Here is a 13,785-nt window from a genome sequence, read left to right on the forward strand (position 1 = left end):
ACGACGACCATCAATATATATGCATCACAGTTAAAAAGAACAATCTTGTTTACTCTCATAGGCGTGTATATATCGCCTTCCAGCAATTTCGATACTAAAAGATTAGCGGATATTTTGAGTGTTGGTCCCGCCCCATGGGTTATCATAGGATATTTCAATGCACACCATCCAGCATGGGGAAGTACAAAGACAAATGCAAGAGGACGAAGATTAGCAAGCATCGCCTACAACTATGGCCTTACTCTCTTGAACGATGGTAGCCTCGCCTTTCTTCGAGGCGTGAAATGCGGCAGCTGCCTCGACCTTGCTTTCGTCACCAACTCTCTCGCCAGATATGTGGTTTCCAGATATTGAGACACATGGGAGTGATCACATTCCCACCTATTTGAACATCAAATGCTTGTCGTCTAGATCTGGCCCACGGAATACCATTCGGACGATTCAATGGGCGAACTTCAAATCTGATATGGAAGATGCCTGCCGCGAGAGCCTACCCTCTGGGTTAGAGCGAAGAATTAAAAGTACGATGCGAAACGCCACTCGCGTGCTGACGATCTCTTACACGCGAAACGACTTCGACATAGAATTAGAGCGACTTCGAGCACTTCGTCGCCGGGCGGAACGTCGATATCGACGTACAAAATCAATCCATGACCTTAGGGCAGCCAGGAGGATTCAAAAGAAGTTTCAGCGTCGAATGGATATATAAGCGTCGGAACGTTGGTCAACGTTTTGTCACACTCGACCCCCGCAAGCCACTGTCTCACATTTGGAAAACGGTGCAAGCTCTGCGTTGCCTTCCGGGACAGCGTTTTCCATTCAAGGCGCTTGCGCTTTTCCAAGGGCGGCAAGACATTGATGTCGAAGACTTTTGTGCGTGTATGGCAGACCAAGCGACACGTCCAGATCCTCCAGGCCGAGATGACGTTCCCCATTCCCGTGATTGCCGCATGGACCTTCCTTTTACAATGGAGGAGCTCGAGGCGGCACTAGCTCTCTGCAGGCGCTCACCGTGTACGGATCCAGATGGTATATCATACCGAGCCTTGTGCTATCTCGGAGAATCCGCACGGATAGCATTGTTGACTCTACAACACCTCATGGCAGGAGGGAAATGTCCCTGACGAATGGAAAGTGAGCCGCCTGGTGCCAATATTGAAGTAGGGCAAATCCCCGCTAGTGCTCACCTCTTAGCGCCCAACAGCGTTGGCTAGCTGTGTAGAAAAGATAATGGAACGGATGATCCTTGACCGCCTGGAATGGTACCTTGAACACAAGATTTATCCGAATTCCATGGCTGGTTTCCAACGTGACCGCTCTTCCCTCGACAATGTAGTTGATCTCGTTTCATATGTCCAGCACGAAAGGTCCCGAAAACGTTTATCTGCAGCTTTATTCTTAGATGTGAAAGGGGCATACGATAACGTAATACATAAGGCCATTCTCGACGCTCTTGTGATGGTTAGCCTCGGTGGTCGAGTATTCTTGTGGATTGCAAGTTACTTAGCTGCAAGGTCATTATGTGTTAACTGAATGGCCCAACGGCGCGACACTATACCAGCAGGGGCGTTCCTCAAGGCGGTGCTCTCAGCCCGACGCTATTCGACGTCGCTCTTATTGGGCTTGCTGAATACTGGCCAACTACCACCAAATTTCAACATACGCAGACATCTGTGTCTGGACTTCGTCAGTCACACGTCCTCAGATATGTGCACGGCTTCAAAGAGCGGCTATTTTGACAGCGAGCTACTTGTGTGAACAAGGTCTCGGCATATCACCAGAAAAATGCGCCCTAGTGGCATTTACTCGCAAACCAATAACGCCTTATGTCATCTCAATGGGCGGACCATTTCCTATATATGTCAGAGCCCAGATTTCTTGGCGTAATTATCGACAGAGACCTCTGTTGGAGCCCACACGTGGCCTACATGAAACGGCGCCTGACAGCAACCTCCCAGTTTAACTACTTGACAGGAAAGACGTGGGGGATGTCAGTTGACACAATGATATGACTCTACAGAGGTCTTTCTCGGTTTTCTAATATATAGTCGACCTGTACTGAACAAATATTCGTGTTCTGCAGGCAGCACAAGCTCAAGAACTCAGTCTGCCTTGGTTTGCCCAGATGAACGTCAACAAAGGCTACTATTGCGACTGCTCGGGACCATCCAATGCAAACTCGCATCACGGTGGAAGCCCTGAGAACGCACATCAGACATTTTGCACGTGCCCGCTATCGCCACCTTGCAACACTACCTTCAGACAGGCACCAATCATTCTCTAAAACACAAGTACAACGACAAACTTCCCTCGGGCTTCACCGCTGCATCTAAACCATCGATACTCCTTGGTGTCTTGTCAGCCCGACAGTCCATCTCAGCGTACCAGGAATCGGTAAAAAGTCTAAGCTGTCGTCGCCTGTGCTGAAACAACTCTCTGCTTCTGCACGAGAGGTACGCGGACAGTGCACATATTTATACTGATGGTTCCACAAACATCCAATGTTCGTCCGGTGCTGTGGTCGTCCCAGCAAGAGGTATTACCATCAGCTTTAGGTCTGACCACCCAACGACATCAACATCTATGGAACTAGCTGCTCTTCGCGCTGCACTTTGTTTCGTCAATCGGGAACTATCTCGACAATGGTCAATTTTCGGTGACTCAAACGCAGCCCTACAATCTGTGCTATCAGCTCTGCGTCGCGGGGCATTCGAACAGCTCGTGCTCGATATTAGATGTCCTTTCTCATGTGATGTATGGAGTTTCAGTGGCTGCCAAGTCACTGCGGCGTCATAGGTAATGAAGACGCCGATAAAGTCGCTCGGGCAGCTCTTGAAGACACACAGGAAAAGGCCATACCACTTTCACGGTCCGACGCAGCCAGCATACTTCGAGTGCTTGCACGGGAGATCACGCTCTCTCTGCGGTGCACACTAAGCAGCCAGACCAATCGGAGCAATCGTCAACACGACCTGCCCTCCTTGATGCATCTCTTTATTCCAACTGGACTCTGCCGAAGTGAGGCCGCCCTGCTTTATCGCTTATGGCTGGTGGTGGCCTTCACGAAATCTTACTCGTTTCGAATTGGAATGGCCGACAACGCTCTCTGCTATGCCTGTCTTTGCGAGGAGACGCTGGAACATTCTCTGCGACTGTCCTGAATATAATGTTCAGAGACAGTCCCTGGCGTCCGTTCTAGCGCACCTTGAGAATAGACTATTGTCAGTTGCAACTATTTTCACATATCGCCGACAGACATCGCAGCTGAAGGCGACGAAGGGATTGCTTCGGTTTATGAAGGAGACGGGCTTGCGGGCGGCTGTGACAGTGATGTCACGTACCGCGCAAGAGTGACAGACTAACTAACGATGTGTGTGCCGTGTTATGTGCTCCCTTTCTCTTCTCCCCATCTTTCATCCCTCATCCCGCTCCCATGTGTAGGGTAGCAAACCGGTCAAGCTAAACTGGTTATTCTCCCTGCCTTCCTTCTCCACATTTTCCTTCATTCGTTCCTACCGTCTGCTTTCCATTGCGGCTATTCACAAGCATATATCCAGCGGGCGGTTCTGCACATCTAGTCTCCGGCCGTGTTACGCCTGCGTTTTTCTCGCTACTGGCTTTCAGCTGGGAGACGCAGATTCGTTAAACTCCCTGCACTACTTCTGACAAGTACCATCTATACACTCCACTGGTACTACGGTTGTCTCCTCGTGTGGCGGATAAGCCCTTTGGCATTTAAGGTTCCGAACGTCTGCTTTTGAATGAAGCCGTGTTTTCCCCTGACGGCTATGGTTAGTGTTCTCTCAGTGCTCCTTTTCTTAATCCTGTTGCTACACCTTGCCGGTCCCGCAAGTACACGAAGTTTGTGGGCTTCCGATGAAATTTGCTCTCGAATGTATTTACTATGCAGACCTTCGAGGTTAGGTTTATGCTTCGGAAGACTTCCTTCGCCAGAGTTTCCAAAAGGCTTTTGTATGTCGCTCTCAGAGTAAAACGACGTTGAATTTCTTCCGTTCCTGGCTATATTTCTTAGCTGATTTCATTTCCTCACCCGTAATTTATTTCGCCTGCTCGGAGTGCCGTATTTTTCACAATGCTTTTGTAACTCTACGTAGTGTTCACTTTTGTTGAAGGTTGCCATCCTATTCAATGTTTCCTCCCAGTTTTCTGGTTCCACCCATCGGGTCCGCAGAATAGGTTCTCCAGCTACGTCGTGAACTTGTGTTAACGATTGCTTCTTAGTGATACCATCTACTTCATATGCTCGGGTATATAGTTATCCATTATGCAGTACACATCCACCGATCGCTTTCCGCAGTAGACTTGAAAACTACGAGTGAGCCTTTCAGAGAAACCGCCCCCACACGGTGTTTTGTGGAGGAAATTTCCACTTGGTGATAGGTCATAAATTCAGTTGTTTATCGACGTAATGTTGCTTCGACCGCATTCAATCCGTTATTTGTTCTCCTGAAAGTCTTCTTGCATTGTTGCTGAGCACATTTATGTTTGAGCCGAGAAACGCCGAAAATAGTGTAGAAAACCGATGTGAAGTCTCCAACAGTTTCGCAGTGTACCTCCTGTTGCGGCAAATGTGAAAGTTGCTACACAAAGTGTGGCTATGTCTCCTTTTTTTTTTGTAGTTGCTCCCAGCGCACCGTTGAAACGTAGACCAGCTATTTCAGACAATTTGGTCTTCGTTACTCTATCCTCAAGAGGAGGTACTTCTTACAAGGATCTGGAATTGTATCTTCGCCACACAACGCACTGTCGTATTTCTTACACGTATACGCACCAGTGAACCGCGTACTCCACCGTGAAGTTTGTCCATATACGTGTCGCACTAATAGTCAATGGATTTCTTCCATTTACATGTGATCGGGTGCTGCTCGTCTTGTGATACGGGCCCTACCGATGGCGCCCTTGAAGTCTCATTGTATCTTTATGTTAATATATCTGGTATTCACCTACTGACGGCACATTCGCTTGCTTGCTGAATTTCTGCAATTTTTCAATATACACTTTGTTCTAGCCAAATGAGGCAGGTGTCGGCGGTATTTCTTCTGCTTTTAGTGGACCGTAGAACTTGTCCTCCAATATTCACGGAACGAAACATTCACGCAGTTGCTCTCCAAATATTCGAGTAACTGCCGAACTTGTCTACTTCAATGCCTCGTCTTGAGATCCTTTTCGACGCATATCTGAAACGAGATTCATCTACTTTCCTTTCATTGTTATCCGGCATTTTGTAACGGCTATTTGGTCTGTAGCAACTGGGATCCCTTCCACGAAATTGTTCACTACATCTTTCCTACGGTGATTCCTGGTTATATCTGCTCAACCTTTCACTACTATTGATGCATCGCCATTGTTCTCCTACTCAGTAATTTTTTTTCTTTAGTCTGTGTTCAGCGGGTGCTTCGTGCATTTTCTTTCTCCAATGCAGCATGATTGTACAAGCGGTCCGATACTTTACTGTTGCTCGCAAGTTCTAATTTGCGAGATTGACGGCGGTGTTCATTAGAGCTACTCTGTTCTTTGCCAGGACCAGCAGTGTCTCCGCTGTGATATTACCAAGAATGCTGCACTTGAATACAACGCCGGGCGTGCATCCGAGAAGTGTCAGTGCTTACGTTCCGTTTCTTGTTGTCGATGCGCTCTTCAGTCCTTTATCTTCCTCGGTATATTTTTCCATAGATCACTTATCTTCCTCTGGAAGAGGGTTGTCCCAAGATTCCGGGTTTTTCCCGTCACTGACTACCGATATTGGCTGTTACATTGCTGGACGTTAAATTCCAGCCGACCGAATATTTTTGCCCTGGCTTGAAGTACTGGTCGCTTCGTGAGCATTTCACTCGAGTCTTCATATGTATATGACAGCAGAATACCGTCGGCCGTGTCCCAGTTCATTCCTAGAATACTGGGCTGGCTGGATCACGTCAGAACGGCACCTTGATGCGCATCTCAACTCTAATTTCTTCACTGTTTGATCTCCCTTTCCAAAGATTCATTGCTGCTCGGCGAATTTTTTTTTTTGCTTCTACGCACACGCCTTTTGCCTGGTTTATGATGTTCCAAGCATAACTTCATCAACACAAACTTAATTACGTTTGCTGTCATTGCAAGAATTCCAAAATTCATTCACAGTGTAGGTACATCTGCATTCAAATTTCCCCCCGTCTGAAGATAATAATTCAGAAGTCCTGATCTTAACCACGAGGCGTCAAATACGTTTAATTTTCTTGCTAGTCGATATTCTCTAATTTCTCAATGGCGCGATATGGTAGCTATTGTTCATTCTTCCGAGCACGCTCATTCTGCGATTCCAAGCGTGAAGCATCTCGCATCGAACAGTTGTATTTTTATCTCGGTACTGAATTTGTCTAGTGCCTTCGAGATCGTCTTCTGATTGCTACTCGTTGATTTCCACGTTCACTTGATCTCTCCATCATTCTGAACAGTCCTTGTGACTACATAGTCCACTTTATGCATCGTTTCTTTCTGAAGAGTTAAGCCAGTATTTTCCGCCTCCAAAAAATTTCAAAATGCAAGTTTCGTCAGTTTCTGCGACGTCAAGAACCATGGCGAGTTTCGCATTTCGCAGTTCTCTTCTACACCACATGGGTCGGGCACAATCCAGTCGGAAGTTTTCTATCTTCCATTGTAACTTCGTTTGGTATTCTCACTGGGCGTTCCTCCTCACCTCCACTACTACTAGTAAGTATCCTTTACAAGGGACTCGTATTACGGCTGTTTCCTCCAGTGGTTAACAAATCAGCACTGTGTCGTTACAGGTGCTGCACTCCCGTTTTCAACTGCAGTCAACAAGCGTACCCAGCGTGCTCTTGCACGACTACGGTCTGCGATCCAAAAGATTACTTCGGCCACGAGCATCACCTGTTCGAGGAGCGTCCTTGGCTGCTTCTACGTTCCCTCGCCAGTGGCGTCCTGCTGGTAGACAGGACTTGCCTCCTCACCCTGCACTACTACTGGTAAGTGTCGTTTACACGGGACTCGTCTTACGGCTGTGTCCTCCAGCGGTTAACAAATAAGCATTGTGTCGTTACAGGTTCTGCACTCGCGTTTTCAACTGCGGTCCACAAGCGTACCCAGCGTGCTCTTGCACGACTCTACCGTCTGCGCTCCAAAAGGTTACTTCGACCACGAGCATCACCTCTTCCGGTAGCGTCTTTGGCTGCTTCTACGTTCCCTCGCCAGTGGCGTCCTGCTGGTAGACTGGACTTGCCTCCTCGCCCTGCACTACTACTGGTAAATGTCCTTTACACGGGACTCGTATTGCGGCTGTGTCCTCCAGCAGTTAACAAATAAGCACTGTGTCGTTACAGGTTCTGCACTCCTGTTCAACTGTGGTCCACAAGCGTACCCAGCGTGTTCTTGCACGACTACGGTCTGCGATCCAAAAGATTACTTCGGCCACGAGCATCACCTTTTCCAGGAGCGTCTTGGGCTGCTTCTACGTTCCCTCGCCAGTGGCGTCCTGCTGGTAGACTGGACTTGCCTCCTCACCCTGCACTACTACTGGTAAATGTCGTTTACATGGGACTCGTCTTACGGCTGTGTCCTCCAGCGGTTAACAAATAAGCATTGTGTCGTTACAGGTTCTGCACTCCTGTTCAACTGTGGTCCACAAGCGTACCCAGCGTGTTCTTGCACGACTACGGTCTGCGATCCAAAAAATTACTTCGGCCACGAGCATCACCTTTTCCAGGAGCGTCTTGAGCTGCTTCTACGTTCCCTCGCCAGTGGCGTCCTGCTGGTAGACTGGAGTTGCCTCCTCACCCTGCACTACTACTGGTAAATGTCGTTTACACGGGACTCGTATTACGGCTGTGTCCTCCAGAAGTTAACAAATAAGCACTGTGTCGTTACAGGTTCTGCACTCCTGTTCAACTGCGGTCCACAAGCGTATTCAGCGTGCTCTTGCACGCCTACGGTCGGCGATCCAAAAGATTACTTCGGCCACGAGCATCACCTTTTCCAGGAGCGTCTTGGGCTGCTTCTACGTTCCCTCGCCAGTGGCGTCCTGCTGGTAGACTGGACTTGCCTCCTCGCCCTGCACTACTACTGGTAAATGTCGTTTACACGGGACTCGTATTACGGCTGTGTCCTCCAGCGGTTAACAAATAAGCACTGTGTCGTTACAGGTTCTGCACTCCCGTTTTCAACTGCGGTGCGCAAGCGTACCCAGCGTGCTCTTGCACGACTCTACGGTATGCGCTTCAAAAGATTACTTCGACCACGAGCATCACCTGTTCCGGGAGCGACTACTATTGCTTCTACATTCCCTCACCAGTGGCGTCCTGCTGGTAGACTGGACTTGCCTCCTCGCCGTGCACTACTGGTAAATGTCGTTTACACGGGACTCGTATTACGGCTGTGTCCTCCAGCGGTTAACAAATAAGCACTGTGTCGTTACAGGTTCTGCACTCCCGTTTTCAACTGCGGTGCGCAAGCGTACCCAGCGTGCTCTTGCACGACTCTACGGTATGCGCTTCAAAAGATTACTTCGACCACGAGCATCACCTGTTCCGGGAGCGACTACTATTGCTTCTACATTCCCTCACCAGTGGCGTCCTGCTGGTAGACTGGACTTGCCTCCTCGCCGTGCACTACTGGTAAATGTCGTTTACACGGGACTCGTATTACGGCTGTGTCCTCCAGCGGTTAACAAATAAGCACTGTGTCGTTACAGGTTCTGCACTCCCGTTTTCAACTGCGGTGCGCAAGCGTACCCAGCGTGCTCTTGCACGACTCTACGGTATGCGCTTCAAAAGATTACTTCGACCACGAGCATCACCTGTTCCGGGAGCGACTACTATTGCTTCTACATTCCCTCACCAGTGGCGTCCTGCTGGTAGACTGGACTTGCCTCCTCGCCGTGCACTACTGGTAAATGTCGTTTACACGGGACTCGTATTACGGCTGTGTCCTCCAGCGGTTAACAAATAAGCACTGTGTCGTTACAGGTTCTGCACTCCCGTTTTCAACTGCGGTGCGCAAGCGTACCCAGCGTGCTCTTGCACGACTCTACGGTATGCGCTTCAAAAGATTACTTCGACCACGAGCATCACCTGTTCCGGGAGCGACTACTATTGCTTCTACATTCCCTCACCAGTGGCGTCCTGCTGGTAGACTGGACTTGCCTCCTCGCCGTGCACTACTGGTAAATGTCGTTTACACGGGACTCGTATTACGGCTGTGTCCTCCAGCGGTTAACAAATAAGCACTGTGTCGTTACAGGTTCTGCACTCCTGTTCAACTGTGGTCCACAAGCGTACCCAGCGTGCTCTTGCACGACTCTACGGTATGCGCTTCAAAAGATTACTTCGACCACGAGCATCACCTGTTCCGGGAGCGACTACTATTGCTTCTACATTCCCTCACCAGTTGCGTCCTGCTGGTAGACTGGACTTGCCTCCTCGCCCTGCACTACTGGTAAATGTCGTTTACATGGGACTCGTATTACGGCTGTGTCCTCCAGCGGTTAACAAATAAGCACTGTGTCGTTACAGGTTCTGCACTCCTGTTCAACTGCGGTCCACAAGCGTACTCAGCGTGCTCTTGCACGCCTACGGTCGGCGATCCAAAAGATTACTTCGGCCACGAGCATCACCTGTTCCAGGAGCGTCTTGGGCTGCTTCTACGTTCCCTCGCCAGTGGCGTCCTGCTGGTAGACTGGACTTGCCTCCTCGCCCTGCACTACTACTGGTAAATGTCGTTTACATGGGACTCGTATTACGGCGGTGTCAATCAGAATTTATTGTTACGAGTTGGGTTACATTACGAGTATTCAGTATGCAGGAGGAGGTCCCATAGTCGGACTGTTCGGGACCTTGTGTACAAGAACAGTTACGATAGTTGAGATCTCAAAGGAACAATAGCACATAATGTAGTATACAAGCAACAGGAACTGAACATTAACACAGAAAAAATACAGAATTGATTACAAATAACAAGGTTTAGCTCATCTCATGGTAGCAAGAACAGTATGGGAAAATACCCGTTGTTCATCTACAAGAATAAAGACAAAAGAAAAAAGAAAAAAAGAACGGACGAAAAATTGGGACAGTAATCGGGACAAAATCGGGACAGCTTTTCCTAATGAGAGGAAGTGTTCCATACCCATATGGAAAAATTGCATGGTTTGTTTACCGTATAGTTATTGCGGATTCTTCGTGAAAGAAAATTGTTATTCAACGTGAATCTGGTGGTACTATGAATTGTCAAGTTATATTGTGAAAATGTGATTTATGGTAGCTCATTATGTAGAAATTTGTAAAAAAAACACCTATGTTGTATTTAGTGAGCCGAGAAATAGTAAGGATGTTGTTCTCGTGTAGTAAGGAAGGGGTATTACAAAAGCGGGAACTATAAGTAATTATGATGGCTCCGTTCTGAACTGTCCGTAGATGCAATATTGATATTATAGGTGGTTCCCCAACATATCATACCAAAAGCAATAAGTGGACGAAAGTGGTATAGTGAGAGCAATGTGGTACGTGTGAAGTAAGCGCGTGCTTTAAGGTGCGTATACGGTAAGCTATTTTTTTTATGTGAGCAATATGATTGTGATATTTCAGGTTACAATCAAGGAGAATGCCAAGGAAAGATGAACATGAACTTGGATGAAGGCAGTGGGGACCAAAACTGATAGGTGGAATGGAAGCTGTTTCGCTGATGTGAAGAGAATACAGGAAGTTTAGTCTTAGTTGCATTAATAGATAACATGTTAACATTACACCGACTTAGAATGTTTTCTAAGTCAGCTTATTACGAGAGCTTATTAACGAGAGACGACATCTTTATGAAAGGTGAACGTTGTGGTATCATCAGCGTACACATTGCATTTTGTCGAAGAAAGACAATTAGGTAAATCATTAATATAAACTATAAAGAGAAGTGGCCCCAGGATGGAGCCCTGAGGCACACCGGTGTTAGTAGTTCGCTGTCGAGAATAAGCACTGGAAACACAACTTGAACCTGGTTATATAAGTAGCTTTTTAGTAGCGAAAGGGCGCGACCCCAAATACCGATTGCTTCGAGCTTAGAATAGGGTATTATGATTTACGCTATCAAATGCTTGCGTTAGATCGATGAAAACTGTGGCGGCGAGAAATCCCTCGTCGATAACTTTTTTTAGCTGGTCCGTAAGATGAATAAGTGCCAACTCTGTGGAATACCCATGGCGAAAACCGAACTGGCATGCAGAGAAGATAATTAGATATTTCGTTAGCCGCATTTCAATTAGTTTCTCAAGAGCTATCCCAACGAACGGCAGATTGCTAATAGATTTGTAGTTGTGCAATAATGAGCTATCGCCCTTTTTGAAGACTGCGATAACATTGCCGCACTTCATTTCAGAACTACAGAAACCAGTCTTTAACAATAAATCAAAGTAGGTCTGAAATTAGGTGCGCCATTAATGTTAGCAGGAAGCACCTCATCAATTCCAGGGCTTAGGTTATTTATAACAGCGGCCATTCCTTCTGGCGTTATAGGAAATAAAAGTAATGGCGGTAGACAGTTCACGTTGATCATCTGTGCAGGAGTAGGTCGATTATTAGGAAACTGCTAAAAGCCTCGGCTATTTCAGCGGGGGAATCGAGCTCTACTCCATCCTTTGAAATTCTGGGTAGCTGGTTTAGTTGTCTATTTAAAAAGGAGTTGACAATTTCCCATTCCTATTTAGTGTTATTAGCCGCCTGTAAAATTCTTCGCTCGAAATACAATAGTTTAGCTGGTTTTATTTTGCAGTTAAGTGTTACAGAAGCTTTCTGATCGGGCACTTAGGTTCATGTTGATTGCCTTTCAGTTTTCCTATATAAATTACCCCATTTGCGCATTTCTAGTAACTGCTGTGAGAGGCATGAATTCTGAGAAAATGACATTATTTTTGCATTTCTTTTTCGAGGTGCACTTCCGGAAGTACGAGATAATCAGTGAAAAAAATTATGAAAAAGGCTTTCTGGGGGTCGTTTAGTGATATAATTTAAGAACAACTTGTATTAGCAACACTATTTATGAAGCTATCTTTGTCAAGAACATCTTTAGTGTGTAAAAGTGGGCAAAGTCGCACATTAGAATTGAAACGTAAAAGCAGAGAGGGGGGGGGGGGGGGGCGGTAATGATTACTGATGTCGATGTGCAAAACTTTTGCCTCTGGTGAATGAATCAGGTTAGAAAATGCATGATCAATAAGTGTGCCTGTACCCTAAGCGACTTCGCGTGTGGGAACATTAAGCAATCACGTTCGTAGCTATGGAATAAACTAGTGTAGTTATACAAATAGGTGATGTTTCGAGTAAATGTTTATATCGTCTATTAGAAAATTTTTGTTTTCTAGTCGTACAGTATGTAAAATAAGATCGACATTGTTACAGAATTCATTGACTGACGATGAGGCAGAACGGTAAATGCAGCCAAATATGAAATTCTTGCCATCTTCAGCAAGAAAGCAGTTACTGAATTAAATCCAAACCGATTCGCACTTGGTAACCGTTAACGATAGATAATGTCTTCTTCGATAAGCAATATTAGAAGAAACATATATGGCAGCACCACCGTGATTAGTCGCCAGTCGGTTGCTGTATTCCACTTTGTAGTTAGGGAAGCAATACAAATTTTTGTCATCGTCAGATAACCAGGTTTCAGAATGGCAATTAGTGAGAACGGACTAGTTAGCCATGCGAGGAAATTATCAATAGCGTCGAAGTGTTTATGAACACTCCTAGCATTAAAATGAATATAAGAATGAAATCCATCTAAGAATTGATTGCATTTCAGTATGCAAGCCATGTTTGTTGTCAATTGGTTGAACAATTATGCCTAGTCTAATTTGAATGCATGGGTCGTCATGAATATGGAGAAATTTGCTGTTAGTAGTCTTCCTAGCCTTAATTTGGCAGTTGCCCGCCCAAAGGAACAGTTTCTTTATTTCTTTAATATTAGAGCCTTGGAAAAGAGAGCCTTGTTAGACGGGGTCGTATATGCTCATTTAGAAAAACGGGAGCGTTGGAAGAACCGGAAAATCCAATGTTCATGGGACAGTTTGGCTTTACGCGCTTTACTAACAAAGTCGGTTTTCTTCGTTCTCGAATGTAAACGAGCGATGATATTCTTCTTGTCATTAGATCTGGTGGGAACGCGATGAACAAGAACAATGTCCAGATCGCTAGGCCATACGGAACCGCCAATTCTGTCCCCTATCTCCTCCAGTGTTTAACAAATAAGCACTGTGTCGTTACAGGTTCTGCACTCCTGTTTACAATTGCGGTACACAAGAGTACCCAGCGTGCTCTTGACGACTCTACGGTCTGCGCTCCAAAAGGTTACTTCTGCCGCAGGAATCGCCTGTTCCAGGAGCGGCTGCTACTGCTTCTATATTCCCTCGCCAGTGGCGTCTTGCTCGTAGGCTGGACTTGTCTCCTCGCCCTGCACTACTACTGGTAAGTGCCGTTTCCACGAGACTCGTATTACGACTTGTCCTCCAGTGTTTAACAAATAAGCACCGTGTCGTTACAGGTTCTGCACTCCTGTTTTAGATTGCGTTGGGTACCTAGCACGCTCCTGCACGTAGACTATCCGGTCTGCGCTCCGAAAGAGATTACTTCCGGCACGAGCATCACCGTTCCATGTGCGACTGCTATTGCTTCTACGTTCTCTCGCCGACGGCGTCCTGCTGGCAGACTGAACTTAGCCTGGCGCCCTTGGACTTAATTTTGGTAAATATCGCGTACACACGACTGTACTGAACCTGCGTGTTTTCGA

The 13,785-nt window shown here is 46.7% G+C and overlaps 1 protein-coding gene across 3 annotated transcripts in view; it reads left to right on the plus strand.

Annotated features, from left to right (window-relative positions):
- The first annotated feature begins 15 nt into the window (after positions 1–15).
- The window catches only part of LOC135921915 (uncharacterized), a 30,420-nt gene continuing 16,650 nt past the window's right edge, over positions 16–13,785 (plus strand). For 2 of the 3 annotated variants that reach the window (XR_011511345.1, XM_065456365.1), the window contains exons 1-14: positions 16–6,714; positions 6,792–6,989; positions 7,067–7,266; positions 7,344–7,539; positions 7,617–7,812; positions 7,890–8,085; positions 8,163–8,359; positions 8,437–8,633; positions 8,711–8,907; positions 8,985–9,181; positions 9,259–9,453; positions 9,531–9,726; positions 13,265–13,463; positions 13,540–13,739. Coding sequence is in view for 1 of the 3 variants with exons in the window: in XM_065423882.1 (XP_065279954.1) it covers positions 8,779–8,907; positions 8,985–9,181; positions 9,259–9,453; positions 9,531–9,726; positions 13,362–13,463; positions 13,540–13,734 (1,014 nt within the window). In the remaining 2 variants the exon portion in view is untranslated. The remainder of the gene's footprint in view (positions 6,715–6,791; positions 6,990–7,066; positions 7,267–7,343; positions 7,540–7,616; positions 7,813–7,889; positions 8,086–8,162; positions 8,360–8,436; positions 8,634–8,710; positions 8,908–8,984; positions 9,182–9,258; positions 9,454–9,530; positions 9,727–13,264; positions 13,464–13,539; positions 13,740–13,785) is intronic. The other variant, XM_065423882.1, reaches the window with a different exon arrangement.

This window comes from Dermacentor albipictus, chromosome 1, assembly GCF_038994185.2.
Source record: "Dermacentor albipictus isolate Rhodes 1998 colony chromosome 1, USDA_Dalb.pri_finalv2, whole genome shotgun sequence".
In the NCBI taxonomy this organism is placed as follows: domain Eukaryota; kingdom Metazoa; phylum Arthropoda; class Arachnida; order Ixodida; family Ixodidae; genus Dermacentor; species Dermacentor albipictus.